The sequence below is a fragment of the Corvus kubaryi genome, unplaced genomic scaffold (genome assembly GCF_017639235.1).
Source record: "Corvus kubaryi isolate FWS band 111438036 unplaced genomic scaffold, C.kubaryi_AGA036_p1.0 37249, whole genome shotgun sequence".
NCBI classification, from domain to species: domain Eukaryota; kingdom Metazoa; phylum Chordata; class Aves; order Passeriformes; family Corvidae; genus Corvus; species Corvus kubaryi.
In genome coordinates this window covers 2,123,645-2,140,063 of record NW_024581072.1, presented here as the reverse complement: position 1 = coordinate 2,140,063, position 16,419 = coordinate 2,123,645, and the positions used below count along the sequence as shown (strand labels likewise).

Sequence of the window (16,419 nt, the reverse complement as noted above, 5' to 3'; positions counted from 1 at the left end):
CAGGGTGTGACAACTCAGCCTAAGTACTGTCCTCATCCCAGCCACTCCAATCATCCCAGCTTGCTGCTGCCTGCCACTTTTACCAGACTGATGCACAGCATATGTTCTGTGGCACATGGACTCCCCTGGATGCATATGTTCCTTCCCCAAGGAACACTAATTCATCCAGCATACGTGTCCAGAGGGAGTGCACTGGTTGCACTGATGGTAGGGGGAGCTTGGATAAGACAGGGCTGGAAACTTCACAGTCTTCTTGGAAAGAGAGGAGGAGGGAATAGGAGGAAAAGCAACTTTTCTCAAATAAGTGTGCATGCCTTTAACATCAGCTTTACTCCAAGGCAGGCTGTGTCAGGCATTTGCCAGCAAAATCCATCAGAGCAATGATTAAATTAAGGAAGGGTGGAGAGACATTCTGGCATGCTGAAGCTAGGGCCAGAACCAATGTTGTTTTCAGCAGGGGTAGAGCATCCACTGGGGAGCCACACTGAAGCTGATAATCGCCCTCTGCAGCACAGTGCTGGCCCTGTTGTTTTAAATGCTTTCATTCCGAGCCTTCTCATGCCAGTTCTGAAGCAGGACAGCACTCCCTCCATAACCGTCAACTCTGTCCATGAAAAGCATGCTCTATTACTAGTTCAACACCCCCTCATGGGAGGGAAGCATGGGAGGGACAAAGCAGAAACAGTCAGGTGTCTGCCCCCACTCCTCCCCTCCACCCCCTATGTCCTGCCCTGAGGAAACAAATCCCTGCTCTACAACCCTTCAGAGAGATGTGGCTGTTCAGTGAATGATACCCTTTCACATTTCAGAGCAGACCAGACATAAGCAGTGGCACTGTCTGAATTTTGTTTAAAGGGACCTGAAAAGCTGAGCTTGAACAGCCTGGCTCTGAAAGGAGTAGCCCCACTGAAGAAAGTGAAGAAATCCCAGAAGCAGTGGGATGTGATGACTCAGTTCCTGCTACAAATGACCCGACCACACAAACGGACTGGGAACGGCTGTGCTGCAGCTTTGCTGCAGGTCCAAACCAGATTCTTCAGGGCCAGGAGAGAGTGAACACAAAAGCACTTCAAGCAATGATGTACCTTGCCAGTTACCTTCAGCTCCAGGGCTCTTCCAAGATACAACTGTAGGAAGGGGAGAAAAATAATAAAAAATAAAAATAATGCCCTTTCCTAGCAGATGACTCAGTGTGCTGTTTTACTCCAAATGGTTTAATCAGCTTTGAAGTCCTACGTATGGATTCTCTTCAAAGAGATGCTTTGAAGTAGATCCCTCTTTGAGGATTGACACAGCTGCACTTTGCTGCAACTCAATTCAGTGGGTGTCTCACAAACACAGCATCAGCCAGGACATACAAAGCAAGGACAGTGTCTGCAAGCCAGAGTAATCACCAAGCATCCATGATAAAGTACCTCAGCCTTGTCACATCACAAAGAGAGGAGCAAAGTTAAAAGTAACAATCCCTGTAATCCCCTATTGGTTATCAATACAATACATATGCAAAGTCAATTTCAGGGGCTGAAATGCACACCGCTGTTCAAAAATAACCTCTTCCCTTCTGTAATCATTTGTCTTTTCCTTTGATTAAAAGGATTCCTACCGATTGTAAAAAAGGGAGCTAACAGCTAAAGCATTCAGAAAACGCCATTTCTGGTAGGCTTGTATACAGCAAATTCAATCAATCGTTGTCGTTACAGGATCACAGCATTAGAACAAGAAGTCTTGCCACATGCAGGGACAGGATTGCAGCCCTTCCGAGAGACAGCCTGTACTTTATTACACAGACATGCTGGCCCGCTGCCACCTGAAGTGCAAATGTCTTGCTAAAAATACTTCAGGTTTGATTCCATTTCGACCTCAGGCTCTATACATTGCTATGGCAAGGGTTAGTGGTTGCAAAGGGACACTCACCACATTAATGTCACCATGCCTAGGAAGTGAAAACCTGGTCCTCGCCAAAGGGGGTATCCAAGGGCTCTTCCCTGCAATGGATATTTCTGACATGCATAGACATACAGACTGCATTAGGATTGCCCCACACTCAGGATCTGATCCACCTGCCCCCAAACATAAATAAAAAACAGATGCATGGCACACCTATGACCTTGCTCAGACAACACCCAGCCCCTACATGTTTCAGGAACCCTCAGGCTCTCCCCTCAGAGCCCACCTGCTCCAGGTGTCAAGAGCCACCCCTGTGTTCAGCACCCACATGACCTTCCTTCCCTATAAGGCTCCTGCGGGGTCCTCCAGGACAGGACCAAAGCTGGGAAGCCAGCAGAGTACTCCCCCCCTGTGCTTGGGCTTGGTTTAACTGTTGGGAGACTGGCTCAGGAAGTGCGTATTAACCAGGCAGCTGGTCCTCCCTGGCAGGGAGCAAAACACATCCATAAAAATACATGTGCTTACACCTTTCGGTTCAGGCTTCCCTGCAAATGTGCAGATGAAGCACTTGAGCACTGGCACTAGTATCACACAGGAGCTTTACACTGAAACCATGCAGCAAAATGAACCAGCTGTCCTCAAACATAATAGTGAGTAAAGAAAAAACAACCACTAACCAACCCACAGCTCACCCAGCTGTGCTAGCAAGGAGTCTGCATGCTCTGTGGCCTGTTCTTCTCCACCGCTGCTCCAGCATCACATCTGAAGACATGCATGCCTCTATGCCATCCTGCCAGCTGCCAGGCTCTGTCTCTCTCTATCCCAACACACACACAGAGGAAGAAGAGCCTTAACCGGCAATAAAGTGGAGAGGGGCTTGACTAACAGCCAGTCATGGCTAATGGATGAGACAGCAGGCTCCACTTCAGGACTAGCTCAGAGCTGGCAGAGACACCTCGGTTTTGGTGAATCAAGGCTTCCTGACCTAAATGGCTTTGACTTTAATGGAGATATGCCAACAGATGCCAGCTTAGAAGCTGAGCTGCTGACAACTCTATACTGAGGCGCTTTGTGTAGCAAACTGATCAGCTGCTCCACTTTTTTTTTTTTCTTTTCTGTCTCTGTCAGCTCCTGGATTTTTGTTTTGTTTGTTTTATTTTCAGAGGAGGCTGGGAACTGAAGAGGCGAAAAGTCAGCAGCCCTTTCTTCCCTAAAACAACAGTTTATTTAGGAACCAGAAGCAGCTTTACGAACTCTCACTAAACTGGTGTTCCAAGCACCTCATTAGCCATAGCAAAGGCAAACTCTGTACAGCGTATCTCCAGAGCCTTGATAAACTGATGACACCTTCCTGGAAGGCATACCAAGGTCAACACTGTAGCATAACATTTTAGAAATTACTAGGCTGTGTAATAACGAGGCAAATCCTCAGCTGTCAAAATGCAAGTCGTGTCAGAAATTTACCCCCGTGAATTTTACCACTTCATCTTTACCTGGATTCAACACACACTCATGCCAGCATATTGTGGTCAGCAGCAGCTCAACAACTGACAGATGCATCAGCCCATGTGCCAGCAAATGGGATCCAACACTTGTTTTGTTTGCTCACCAGCTGCAGATGAATTTGATGCATTTGCTCTTCTAGGACAACAACCAATGCCATCCCTCTGAATAACCTTCCTTATCCTGGACATATGGCTGGCAGCAAATATGAAGTACCATGTTCTGACTGACCTATCTTTCCTAGGTCCCAGAGTCATGAGCTGAGGCATGTCTGAAGGTGAAAAAACATCCACTCAGAAAAACAGGAATCCCAGCAGATTTCAAACTAAATAAAAAATTCAACCAGCTCACAAAATGAATCTTCAAAGTGGAAAAAATTCTACCAGACCTCTGTCAGACAGACTAACCAAATGAATGTATAAAGGTTACATGTTAGATTTCTAAATATTGAGTCTTGTAACTACATTGAAAAATCAAATACAAGCTACTTTGGACAAAAATACCAGTGAGCAAACTGAAAATTATAATTGGCATGCAGAGTACTGACAAACTGGGAAGAAACTTACAGAAACAACCTGGAGAAAGGAGTCAAAACTGGGCTTATCTGTCAACAAAGTTTATTGTCTTAAAGAAGGAATAAGCAGAGTGCCAACTAAGAAACTGCTGGAAATGACCCACACAGAAGAAAAATACCCACCACAGGAAGTACTATAAGACGCCCCAACATCCGCCATGGGAAGTACTATAAGATGCCCCAACAATTAAAAGTAACCTGGTACCCAATGGGAATTTCAGGCTACATTCTTGTGAATTTATTCTGAGAATCACCAGATTGCTTTAGGGAGTTTGTTTTCTTCCCCTCTTGAATACATATGTGACTAAATTTGTGTTTGCATCTCTAGGGGAAAAAACATAACAGGACTTGCAGAATTTGCTGAGCACCAGCAGTTCTTTGAAGATGATGGCAGGTGGCAAATATTCAGCATTTTTGAGGATTAGGAGCTGCAATACAGATTTTTTATTTTCTCTCTGGATTTAGAAAAATCTTGGGCAATGTCCGACCAACAGGGACCATACTTCCCAAGACAACAGGAAAAGGCACCTATGGCAGGAAAAGAAATGCTGTAAGTTTTTTTGTTTTGTGGGGTTTTTTTATTTTCTTCTTCTGACTCTAGCATACAAGGGAAGAGAGAATGGAAAGCATACTGTGAAGTGTGCAGTAAAAGAAAAGACTAAAAGAAGTCCAGTCTTTAAAGTCTGGAATTATAGAGATCATCACAGAGGTAATTTCACACTTCACATGTAGTCATGCAGGTGCTTTGTCTGTGGTATACACAGAAAAGATAACTCCTTTACCCCTCAGGTTCACCTTACTGTTTTGGAAACACAACCCCTTCATCCCACCCTGATTTGGATCACCAATTTGAATCAATTTGCAAATGATTACACCTAGTCCAGGCAATGCAAACTCAAGCTCAGTGTCTTGGTAGCAGCTTGCAAACAGTTTTCCTTACTGCCTCTAAAAGTAAGACTAAACTCCCAGAAAGGAGGGCTGAGCCTTTCTCGTCTTAACGCAGCCCACTGGCATGGGAAGGGAGGAGTACAGCACCTGGGGCGTGGGTGTGACAGTGGGGACTGCATGCCTCTACAAGGATAACACAGAGACAAGGGCACCAAACACGGCACAAATGTAACGTCCTTATTGTTATTACAAAGTTTCATTACACTGGCAACCTGCGGCTCAGCGTGTTTCATCGTGCCCTGACACACAGCAAGGCTGTCGCTCAGCTCTGCAACCTCACACACTACCCCTCCTCCCCCTGTTCTCCCACCCCCTCCTGTGGAAATTTAAGGCTACTTCAGCTGCACAATTTTTTTTTCCCCTCGAGGGATAATCACTACAGAATGACAAAATATTCTGAATTGGAAGGGACACAAAGGGATCATCGACTCCAACTGTTAAGTGAATGGCCAACACAGGGATCAAACCCGCAACTCTGGCATTATTAGCACCATGCTCTAACCAACTGAGCTTATCTCAGAGAACTGAAAGAGAATAAACTCCACCCCAAAGACACCAAGAGTCCCAAAGGAAGGCAAGCTGCATGCCGCTCTCCCCCAGCCATCCCTCCTCCACTGGCCAAACACAAAGGGCACCTAAATTATGCCAGGAAAGGACTACTTGCAAAAGTAAACCAGCCTGCTCTGCAGGAAGACCCACGGAACGCTGACATCCCCCTACCCTAAGGAAGCACGGCAGGTGGCTGTCAAAGCAAGCAGGTCCACCATACAGCTCTCGCCACGACTTACTGCGCTTAACCACGGCCAGCAGCTGACAAGGAGGACAGCAGGGATGAAATCTTCAGACACCCAGAAGCTCAAAGGAGCTTGCAGCTTGCAAGCCTTTAATAATTTTTTTCCTCTTTTTTTTCAGTTCTGAAGGCATGTGACCGGCCCTCACATACCAGAGCTGACCCCTCCCAAAGCCAGCAATTTCCTAAGACCGGAGAAGGATGTTACCCTCCCGCTTATTCATTACGAGGCCAGGTTTCCTTGTCCTTATGCATCAAAACCTCAGTCCCTGTGTGAGTTACCCTCCGGACAGGTGCCAAAGGGGCTGTGGTGCTCAGCTACCAGCTATCAGGAGGGCATGACCACGGGGAGCCCCGGCTCCTCCTTTCCCACCTGGCACACGGCTTTATTTCCAGGTGTAAAATCATCAGCTCTTTGCTCTCAAGTCGGCCGTCCCGTTCTGCACTGGGCCAGGAAGAACTGCACGTGTTTCACACTGCTCCCCCATTAACTAGCGCTGGTACTTGGAAGCATGCTCCCTCCCCAGCCACTTTTTGTATCACCGAAATGCTACAGCAGAAGGCACTGCAGAGATTTTGGTTTCAGTTTTTGCTCGCTCGGGTTAGCAGCACCCTTTCCGGAAAGGGGGGGAGAGGAGGGGGGTGTGTGTCTCACGCTCCTTGCTGTCCCGCACAGCCACACTGCCCTGCTCTGCTCCCAAATGCTCCGCACCCAAAATCCCCCCGCTTCCCTTTGCACTTGCCAGTATCCACATGCCGCGCCCCGACAGCAACCCCCACCCCTCCGGGAGGGGCTTCTCCCGCCGCTCTCCTCCAGGCGGGGGCGGCGGGAGCGGGGCAGCCCCGGCCGGGCAAAGCGCACGGAGCGCTCCGGCGGCACCGCGCAGGGCCGGGCACTGCACGGCGGGGCGGGAGGCTTGCCTCCCCCCACCCTTCTCCTCCGGGAGGGCTGGAACCGTGCGGAGGGTGCACTACGCGTGAGGAATTGCAGCCCCAAGCACAACCGCAGGCTCAAGGCACCGTAGGAAAAGGGGGCTTCAGCAGCAGGCACAGAGGTGCCATACCCGCATCGCACACGCAGACTTAGGTAAACCTAAGTCTCGGATCGCTTCGGGCAACACAACCGCGCGTTCAAACTCCCTGAACTGCCAGGGCTCAGGAGGCTATTTCTGGCTCACCTGAGCATCACCATGACACACCGCCTTGACCTCTCTTCCATAAACCCCCCGCCACCCCCAGCACGCACACACTGCTTCTCACCCACGCACTCTTAACACCGTGGTTCCCCACTAGCTCCAACAAAATAGTACTCACGACCTGTCAGTCACCACACAAAATATGCGCCTGGTGCAATACAACATGATATTAGAATAATGGAGGAGGAAGGGTGGTGTTGGCTGTAAGATTATTGATAGGAGGATTACTCTGTTTGGCTTACGGCTAGCCATACTGCTGCGGTGACATTCACCTACTGGCACCTACCTTAGGTGAGCCCTCAAGGCTTGTCCCTAACAAACCCGCTGCCACTCCTTTTTTTTTCTTCTTTTTTCTCCTTTAAATTCAGTGAGGAAAAAAGAATTTTAAAATCTACTGCTGGTTTATCAGTATGGCTGCAGAACCAAACTAAAATTAATTCCAAGTGAAATCCATATTAGGCAGGCACTTGATGTGCCTCATCTAAGCACACCTTGTCTTTGTGATAATTTTTGTCTTGATGAGCCAGTGTGGGCCTTCCTTGACAGTATCTTTTACATACTAGATGCTGCAGCTACAGGGTAACAGAATCAGGACCTGAACGTGCTGCTTGTTCTCCACTGTCCAGTTTTATGTCAGTCTTTCGTTTTGGTGTAAGGAGCTGTAGGCCTCAGGACTGACCTCAGTTTCTGGCTCCATACAGGTTATTGCAGATTAGCAGTCACTTATTGCCTACTGGCAGGCACCATGCATGTACAAGATTTAAACACCTTTTTTACTATATGATTGAGGGAAAAATATTTTAAACAGCTAAGTCCTTTTGCCAGTTGTTTTAAGAGCAAACTGTACCTTAATCTGTAAAGTTACTACTTCTGCTCAAAGGACTTAATTCATTTTAGCAGAAAATAAATAAAACAGATTACCCTTACTCCCCAGAAAGCTTGAACTAGACTAGGTCCATCTAAGGGAATAGTCCAAGGACTCTTAGATAGCATCCTGTCCCTGGAAGATGGAGACCAGAGGCATCTTTGTCACTCACAAGGTCCTTCACCACTTTGTAGGTGAGTTGCACATTCAGTGCTCTGCTTCTAACTCAACCTCCCACTTTGTCTGTGGCTGCCTTTTACTGTACCCACTCTCTTCGACAACACACTATGAGAAAAGTTTGCACATAGAGTGATTTTCTACAATTGTACAGTATTTTCTGACCACTTAGCCTAGTTTTTGCTTCTCATATGACTCTTTCTTTTAATAGGTTTTCTCATCCCCCCCTTTACCTAAACATTATTAAATTATTAACGTTTTTGAAACGCTTGCTCCTCTTTCAGTAAGTAAGTGCACAAATGAAAGAAGCAGCTAACCTGTGAACGTGGTGGGAACAAAAGCCCACTCCAGATGAAGTAACGTTCAAAACTCCCACTGGCCTCAAGAGAGGAAAAGCTATGCCCAGAGACAGATCTTGAACATCCATATCACAAACTGCTTTTGGACAACTCATTTGTGTACACAAAGTGTTACCGCTGCTAAAGTTGCTGCCAATAAATTCAGGTAGGAATTGGAGCTGAACAAGGTCCATTTGTAACCAGTAACTAACTCCTCCAGGGACAGGTCCCAGAGATGTGATAATACCAGACAGACTTCTATCAACACATCAGCATTGCCTAATAAACCTTCATAATATAAATTTGCACTTTTCTTATGAATGGCAGGTTTGGATGGCTCATTTGTCTCCTCCAGTCACCCTGGAAATTATTCCCTGCAGAAAATCTGCAGTGTTAAAAGAGGCAAAGCTACACTCTGTGACAGTACAGGAAAGTAAACAGAGACTGGGGAAAAATCAGCAGGCACACAGAAAGCTCACACACTTTTACCTTTCCAGATGAGAGACTTCTGTGACATCTCCTTTGAAGAGTGTTTCGCTTGCATCCCTTAAGCCATTGGCGATGCCTTCACCAGATCCCTTCACCTCCCTGTCAAGGACATCTGTGTGCCCCAAGGCTGATGTCCTGTCTAAAAATTGTCCACCCTCCTTCATGCGCTGCTGGATCATGGGAGTGAGTGGCATCTCAAAGCTGAAGTAGCTATCGGGCTCCGAGTACAATGTCTCCAGCGATTCCGCACTGTAGTACAAAGATGCATTGTCTAGGATGTTTTCAAACTGTGAGCTGTACAGATCAGTGGAGACGTCAGAGTGCCTCTGCCCAAGGAAATCTTCATATCCTCCTGTGGCTGCTTCCCCCTCCTCCACCATCCTGCAAATTAACCAGAAACAGCTCATTTCAGCTTGGGGGCAAGGTTTAGACTTTGGGCAAACCTTCTCACCTTCCACCTTTCTGAGCACAAAGGTCAACACAGCTTTGCACAGGAGAGGGCACTGCAGGTAAAATGCTGGTTTCTCCTTGCACCACCTCTCTTTATGACCGGCATCATCTCCCTCTCTGGGGACATAGAAACAATTTTCTGGGTAAAAGAAGAGGTCTGGGAGACAGCCTAATATTGTCTATCAGATAACATCAGCTGCTTATGTGCAAACGAGAAAAGCACATGTAAGATCTATCCTAGCACCAGTGCTGTGCCATGGGGCTGCACATGTTGGAGACGTGCATCTGGATGGAGCCTCTGCCCCTGAAGGATAATTTGCTAGCTCTGCAGTCCTAGGACTGAGGTCTTCAGAAAAAAGCTGAAGGAAATCACTTCAAAATGAAAAGGGAAGCAAGTGCAATTATAAATATGGAGCTTGAAGAACCAGACTTGAAAGGAGAAGACTCAGCCTGCTTGCTGATGCACAGGGAAAGGTATAGCATTCCCCTGCCGCGAGTTTTCTTCTCTTTTCTGCACCAAATACTGTGGGGCTCCTCACCATGCCAGAGGTTAGGGTAGCCAGCCCAAGTAATCCCATGCACTAGCCAAAGCAAAACTCCACAGATCCAGAGGCACAGAGGCAGGAGAGCCTCTCTTGGAGAGATCCTGTTGTCTCAGCAGCGAACACCTCTCCAGGTCAGAGTGGGCATGGTTTGCTCAGAATGCCCCAGTAGAACCCTTTGCTTTGTCAGAAATGTGTATCAGAAAAGAAAAGCAAGCAAATCAGGATGCAAAGCAGCACGCCATTCTGCCAATATGTATTGCTAAAATTATATAAACACAGATGATAGATAGATAAGATAGATACTATAGAAAGCACATCACAGCATATCACAGCATTTATCCTCTTATGATCTACAAGGCCCTGGATAAAATGTCTTTATTATCTGACCTTTCAGAGGTTCTCACACTGTTCTTGCACAAATTCTGTCTGAAAACAGAAAATCTGTTCAGGTGCATATGGCCAGGCCTGCATGCCAACTGTATTTAATTACACATGTCCAGATCCCAACTACACCTGCAACAGATGCTTCATCACACAGACACTACTGTGAAACAGCAAGACTTCTGATATTTACGTTTCAAAACCTGAGATGGACTGCAAACTTCAGTAAGATGGTGTGGAGTGGCTTCAGTACCAACTTCAGGCACTAGCCAACCACCAGCTACAAACCACTACTGTTGACACCCCACCACAGGCAGCAGACAAATATTTGCTGTTTCTCATTAGCTCCTAAGGACGTAGGCACAAGCCACATGCCTAGACAAGAGAAACCCCACCTGACCCCTTCTCCCCACTTAGCACCATCTCACCTGGCCTGGCCTCTTGCAAGCACAGCCATCTCCTCCTCACCACAGTTCTTCCTGTCCTTCACAGAAACTTCATCCTTCCCGCTTTCATCAAGCACTGCCAGAGGAGTGGCTCCAGAGGCAGAGGGTCCCAGCCTTGGGTCCTCACAGACCTCACTCCACGCACTGTCTGGCGAGGAAAGCAAGCCTGGGGAGACCATTGGCGACACAGGGTGGCTGGATGTTTTGAGGAATGCCTTCCTCTCCACAGACCCAGAGTCCAGCAGTGAGTGCTTCCTTCTTCTCTGCTCCTCGGCTTTTTGCAGCCATAAAATCTCCACACCTTGAAATTCTACATGTTTACTCACAGCTGCCTCTTTAGCAAGCCTCCTCTCAGGACCTGTTTGCATTTTGCCTTGACTGTACTCTGAAAACTCCTCAAAACGTGTCCCCCTTTCCATTCTGCTGACTGCTTCCAGGTTTGTTGCAGATGGTCTGTGACAGCTTGGTTCCTGAGCTGTGTGGACCTCCTCTGCTTTATTACTTATGGCTTGCGAGGACTCGGACTGCTTTTCTCCAGCCCATATTGAAGCCAGATCTTTCTCTATGATCAAATGCTTTTTTTCCTCAGCTGTTCGTTCAGATGGAAGGAGCATGTCTGAGAGTTTTTCTTGGCCTGCTGGAACTGGTTCTCTGGCTGCCTGCACATTTTGGCTGCCAGTAACGCTCTTTTTTTCCATTTGCGTCTCTGAATCTTGAGAAGTATTTGCTCTCTCTTTCACCTTTGTTGCTTCTAGCCGTCGAGAGATTTTCATAATCTCTGGCAGATTACCCGCAGGTTGCAAACCTTCTTCTGGGGTGTGAAGCTGCACTGCCCCTGCATCAGGCCTCAAATTATCTGCAGGAGCTGCACACTGAGGAATGGGCCTGATGCAGTGGTGACTGTCCCGTCTTTCTGGACTGCATGTTACAGGCTCCGCCTGGTATGTCAATGGAGCCGTTGGCGCTTGTCTGCTTGACTCTACAGTGCCATACTCTGGAAATTCATTGATGATGGTATGAGGAGGCAAACTGCTGCTTCCACGGCCACTACCTGCAAAGAAAAAAGAAAGAGACCCTGGATTTAGCTACCACACGCACAAAGGAAAAAGCCTGACCTCCCTCCTCAGCCCACTCCTAACAGAGTAACAACACTCTCCCCTGCAGGGAAAATACTGTTCAGTTTAACTCACTTCTGCACGCTCTCACACTGGAGTTATCCAGAGCTGGTCCTTTTACACAGAAGTTTTTGGGCAGTCCTACTTTGGGAGTGTGGCCTACAGAGGAAGGAATGCCAGAAATGTCTGCTACACTTCAGGAAAGGTCCCAGCGGCCCACGAACAGTCGGAGGCCACAGGGCAGGCGCACAGGCCTAAGAAAGCAGAGATTCGTATGTCTGACATCCATTTGCAGCATGCACCACACATGATGGTTTTACTTTAAAAAGACACCACACATGATGCTTTTACGTTTTTAAGTAATTTGCACTTGTAAAGGTGAAACACTGGGAAGATAATCAGCCACACCCCTGATGTTCTACAGCCTTGACAAAGCTAATTAGCTAAATTACAAAGCAATTAATGAGCAATTCAACTCTCTGCCAGCACTACCCTCTTCCTTTAACAACTCAGGTAGCTGAAGGTCATGTTGCAGTGATGGACGCATACCAAGCAATTCACATTTTCTACTCCACCAAATACGTTCCTGCAGAAAAACCTTGCTACCCCTCCCTTCCTTGTGCTGCTTTTCCAACTGATGTAAACAAAGCAGGAGCAAAAATGGATGATCCCATTTTCCAAGCACCAAGCACCCAGTGGCTCCCATTGTTGTGAGGTAACAGAGAACCATCTGTCTGGAGGGACCTCAGGGATCACATAATGACAGATAATTGGCCACCTTATATCACAGCCCGAGGAGAAACTGAGCTTTTGGGGGGAAAAAACCCCCAAAACAACAACAAAATAACCAACCATCAACAGTTGCATTTGTCCCACTCGTTTGGAAAAAAAAACTGGCCTGGAGTATAAAAGTGTTTTAAATCAAACTGCAGGGTGGCCAGACCCAAACACCTACTCTGAAAAGCACCAGAAGTGACAGCTCTGAAACCAGACACCAGACACCAACTTGCATTTGGGTGGTTTGGTCCCAAGGTGTGTCTCTAGGTGCTACATTGCAAACTGATACCCACCTCTGCTCCAAGCAGGCTGGCCACAAGTCTGTTTCTGAGGCAGAAGCCATGTAGCTGCGGTTAATGATAGGCTGAGTTCAAGGCAAAAGAGGATAATCTAACACAAGTTCAGAACTGCATTAATGTGGCTACCTATATGCAAGTGGCTTGTTAAGGTAAGCCGAAGCTCACACCTGCCAATGTATCCCAGTATACCTAGCCACAGGGGAAATATCGCACACTGGGTGTGGTGTAGGATCAAACTGACAGTCTTGGACCCTGCCAAGCCTCAGAATCTTCTCCAGTAGTATCTCCAAACGTTTCTATGCCATTGACTTAATTACTATATAGCAAAAAATTCAGCTTCATCCAGACAACTTGGCTGCTGTTGAGGACAGTGACTGGACAAAGCAGGGAACATTTCTCTGCTGCAAGGTCTGAGCAAGCTGTAAGAAGCAAGGATGCCCTATCCACAATTGCATCACCAGCCCATCTTCATGGCAGGATTTCCAACATACAGGTGTGGGGGCATCCACAGTGCTTTTCCTAAGTGTCTAAAGCAGCAAACAGTCCCCTTTGCACACAACTCAGCCACACAGTGCTTGGGTGCATCTCAAGCCCACACTTTTCATGGCACAGGCACTAGGTTGCTACTGCGGGACACTTCTGCCAGGACAGACTCACATATGACTGTGATGCTCTGTGGTTACAGCGTCCCTACACCTGCACCAGAACAACCCCAACCAAGCAACCCCAAGCTGCTTTCTCATCCTACAACCTTGGTCTGCTCTAGTGTAGAAGCTTTAGTGCTTGCTGCTCTCTCAGCATGGTCTAGAGGTGGGATTTCTTAGGAGAGGACTGATAGGGAGACTACAGATGCTAACATAAACCCTTCTGGGTGGACACATCCATCCACAGAAAAGCTCAGTGTGTGCGCTCAGCACTATGGGACACTGCTCGGCCAGGCCACTGCCTGAGCCACACTCTCTGGCTGCCCTGCCTGAAGAAAAGCAATACATAGTGCCCCAAGAGCTGGGACCCCCGTGCCTCACTCACATCCCGCCTTGTTGGAAGGAAGCCTGGAGCGTTGGCCCCCAGCCTCCTGTGGGGCTGGGAGGCAGCCAATGTGCTCCGGAGGCCAAGCCCTAACAAGGCACCGCATACAGACTCTGCCAAGGGGCCAGGCTTGTCTCTGCTAATTGCTATCTTAGCTTCTGAACCAACATGAGGGAAACAGAGGGGGCCTTATTTCTCGTGGTGAATGCTAAATGCACTGCTGCGCATCCCCATCTGCCACCGACAGCCACTGATGACGACAGAAATAAATCCTGAGTGAGTTTCTGATTTACTTCTCCTCCTGAACTTCATCCCAAGCAAACTTTACCCTCTGGCAAGCGCATTGGGCTCCAGAAGAGGTACACATACAGAGCACATACCTGCACATGCAGGCACAGAGAGATGTCCAAGGGGAGGGAGAGTGCTAACAGGTACTCCCCTCTGCTACACCTGCAAGCTGTGTTCCATCTGGGCAAGAGAGTAGCACTATCACAGCAGAAATGTAAGGCCTTTTCTACAGTGAGATGTCAGCAGCTGTGCTCAGGATGGACTGCTGCTGTTGCTGCCGCCGTATGCTAGCGTAAGTCAGTGGGATTCTTCCCTCATCCAGGAATAATGCCTAATTCTCTGTCTGATTGAAAAAAAATTCATATATGGCACCAAAGCAGTGTTCTGTTGCCATTATGTTAGGTACCACCACGCACATGACTGCCAAGGTCTCTATTTCGTGAGGTAAACCACAACCAACACTCACCCCCCCCCCCCCACCCTCCCCCCCCCAAAATTGCAAAGCCTTTCCCTTTGCTCAGAGAGCTATTTCAGGTACAAGAGCTTAGGGGAGCTTGAGCTCTTTAAGGGAAACTCCTCCCTTATTCCCATCCACCACCACAGCATCATGTCTTGCTGCAGCTACTGGCATATCCTGTCCAACCCCATCCCCCAATATGACTGCATTACAAACCAGGCTAGAAAGACAACAAAATTTAAGGACTGCACTGAAGATGCGCAGGGAAAAAAAATACCCATCACCAAACAAACAAAGAAAGGACACACACTTTCAGGTAACACAAATTTCTACTTTGCATTGAAGGTGGCTTCTTTCAACAATTAAAAAAAAAAAAAAGAAAGAAAGAAAGAAAAGAAAAGAAAGAAATGGATAAGGAAAAAGCTAAAATAGAAAGGGGGTGAGTGACTAGAAAACTGAGACCGGGCAAATATAGCCTAACAGCATTTGGCAGCCTTTCTGATGACTAGACGTTGAAAGAATTAATGACTTAAATCAGGCATAGATATGATATTTCATAGGTAAATAACCATTCCATGTCAAGCAAGCTTGTCTACAGCATAATAAAAGGAAATTCTAGGAAGCAAAACACAAGTTAAAAGCATAGACAGACATTTTGTTTACAGGTACATTTTACAAAAGAATGGTGTGAGTGTCTCTCTCTATACAGTATATATATATATATATATATAATCTAGCTCGAGAAATTAGATATATTTGCTTGAACAGTCTCCTTACTCACAGAGGTTACTGTAGCTCCAGCAGTTACCCATTGGTCAAAGAAATAAAATGCACAGATCATCAGTTTATCTATAGCGATACCAGCTAATTCAATTGCTGCTGTTCCAGTCAACTGGAATCAAAATAGTTTCAAATTTCCTGGCAGCTGCTGCCCTGCACTGCACACAATGATGTAAATGGATGCTTTCTGAGTATTATGAAACTGATGGGGGAACTGCAGTCTCATTCAGTCTATCGCAGGAGCTAAGGAGTCCACCTTGGCAGCTTGCAGGGGGAAAAAAAAATTTCCTCCAGCAAGGCTGCCTGACGGCATGCCAGGGATACGTCTGTGCTTAGCAGCCGTTTTTGTAACTGCATCCGTAAGGGGAGAATCGGGCAGAATGGCGATGCTGAGAGTCATGTGCTGGTTTCGGAGCACAGGATGCTTTATCGCATTTCAGCATTAGTGAGCTGGAAGCGTTCTCTAAGCAGCCCAGTCATCCTGCATTTTATTTCTCCATAGCTCCTTGCGCCGATCACAAGTAGCACATGGGTGAGCTTGCATGCAGCATTGTATCAGTTACGCTTGCCTGGTATTTCTTGCCACTATTTGTAAAAAGCAAATTAGGCCAAGTAAAAAACAATGCATGCATTAAGATGAAACAAATCTCTAGGTGACAGAGTTTAATGAATAAATCACAGGATTTACGGTATTGTATCACTGCAGCCTGCCAGAGAGGAGGGTTACATATATCTCCCTGTCCTGCACTGCATCATGTTAAAACTTCTACGGTCACTAAAACTATTCCAATTGATGAAGCAGCCTGCTCCTGCAGAGATGGAGCGGCCGTCCCCTATGAAAGGGGAGGGATGCTGCACAGCCTCTGGCAGCCTTGTGCAGCAGCCCTTTTTCCAAATGATGTCATTCTCCATGCTGCGATAGGTCCTGCCTGGCCAGCACAGCCAAAGCCAGGGGATTAACATAATGCAAACATGGGGCTTTTATAACTGGACTGCAAACATCCACACCGGACTGGGTGAAGGATTTTCTGCAGCTTGCAGACACTCCAGGCTTTTGGGCAATTTGCTTGCTCCAAAAAAGAGAA

At 47.2% G+C, this 16,419-nt stretch overlaps 1 protein-coding gene and 1 long non-coding RNA gene across 5 annotated transcripts in view; one reads left to right on the top strand and one right to left on the bottom strand.

Moving 5' to 3' along the window:
* PSD3 (pleckstrin and Sec7 domain containing 3) overlaps positions 1 to 16,419 on the bottom strand; it is a 100,011-nt gene that overhangs the window by 75,802 nt on the left and 7,790 nt on the right. The window contains exons 1-3 of one of the 3 annotated variants that reach the window (XM_042023427.1): positions 15,336 to 15,505; positions 10,572 to 11,640; positions 8,768 to 9,148 (exon numbers count right to left, since the gene is read on the bottom strand). In XM_042023427.1, coding sequence (XP_041879361.1) covers positions 8,768 to 9,148; positions 10,572 to 11,640; positions 15,336 to 15,366 — 1,481 coding nt within the window. In that variant the 5' untranslated portion in view covers positions 15,367 to 15,505. Of the gene's footprint in view, positions 1 to 5,700; positions 5,778 to 8,767; positions 9,149 to 10,571; positions 11,641 to 15,335; positions 15,506 to 16,419 lie in introns of those variants that run through there. The other 2 variants (XM_042023426.1, XM_042023428.1) reach the window with 2 other exon arrangements.
* The window catches only part of LOC121662367, a 45,348-nt gene continuing 43,632 nt past the window's right edge, over positions 14,704 to 16,419 (top strand). For both annotated transcript variants that reach the window (XR_006015266.1, XR_006015265.1), the window contains exon 1: positions 14,704 to 14,870. This is a non-coding gene — a long non-coding RNA (uncharacterized LOC121662367). The remainder of the gene's footprint in view (positions 14,871 to 16,419) is intronic.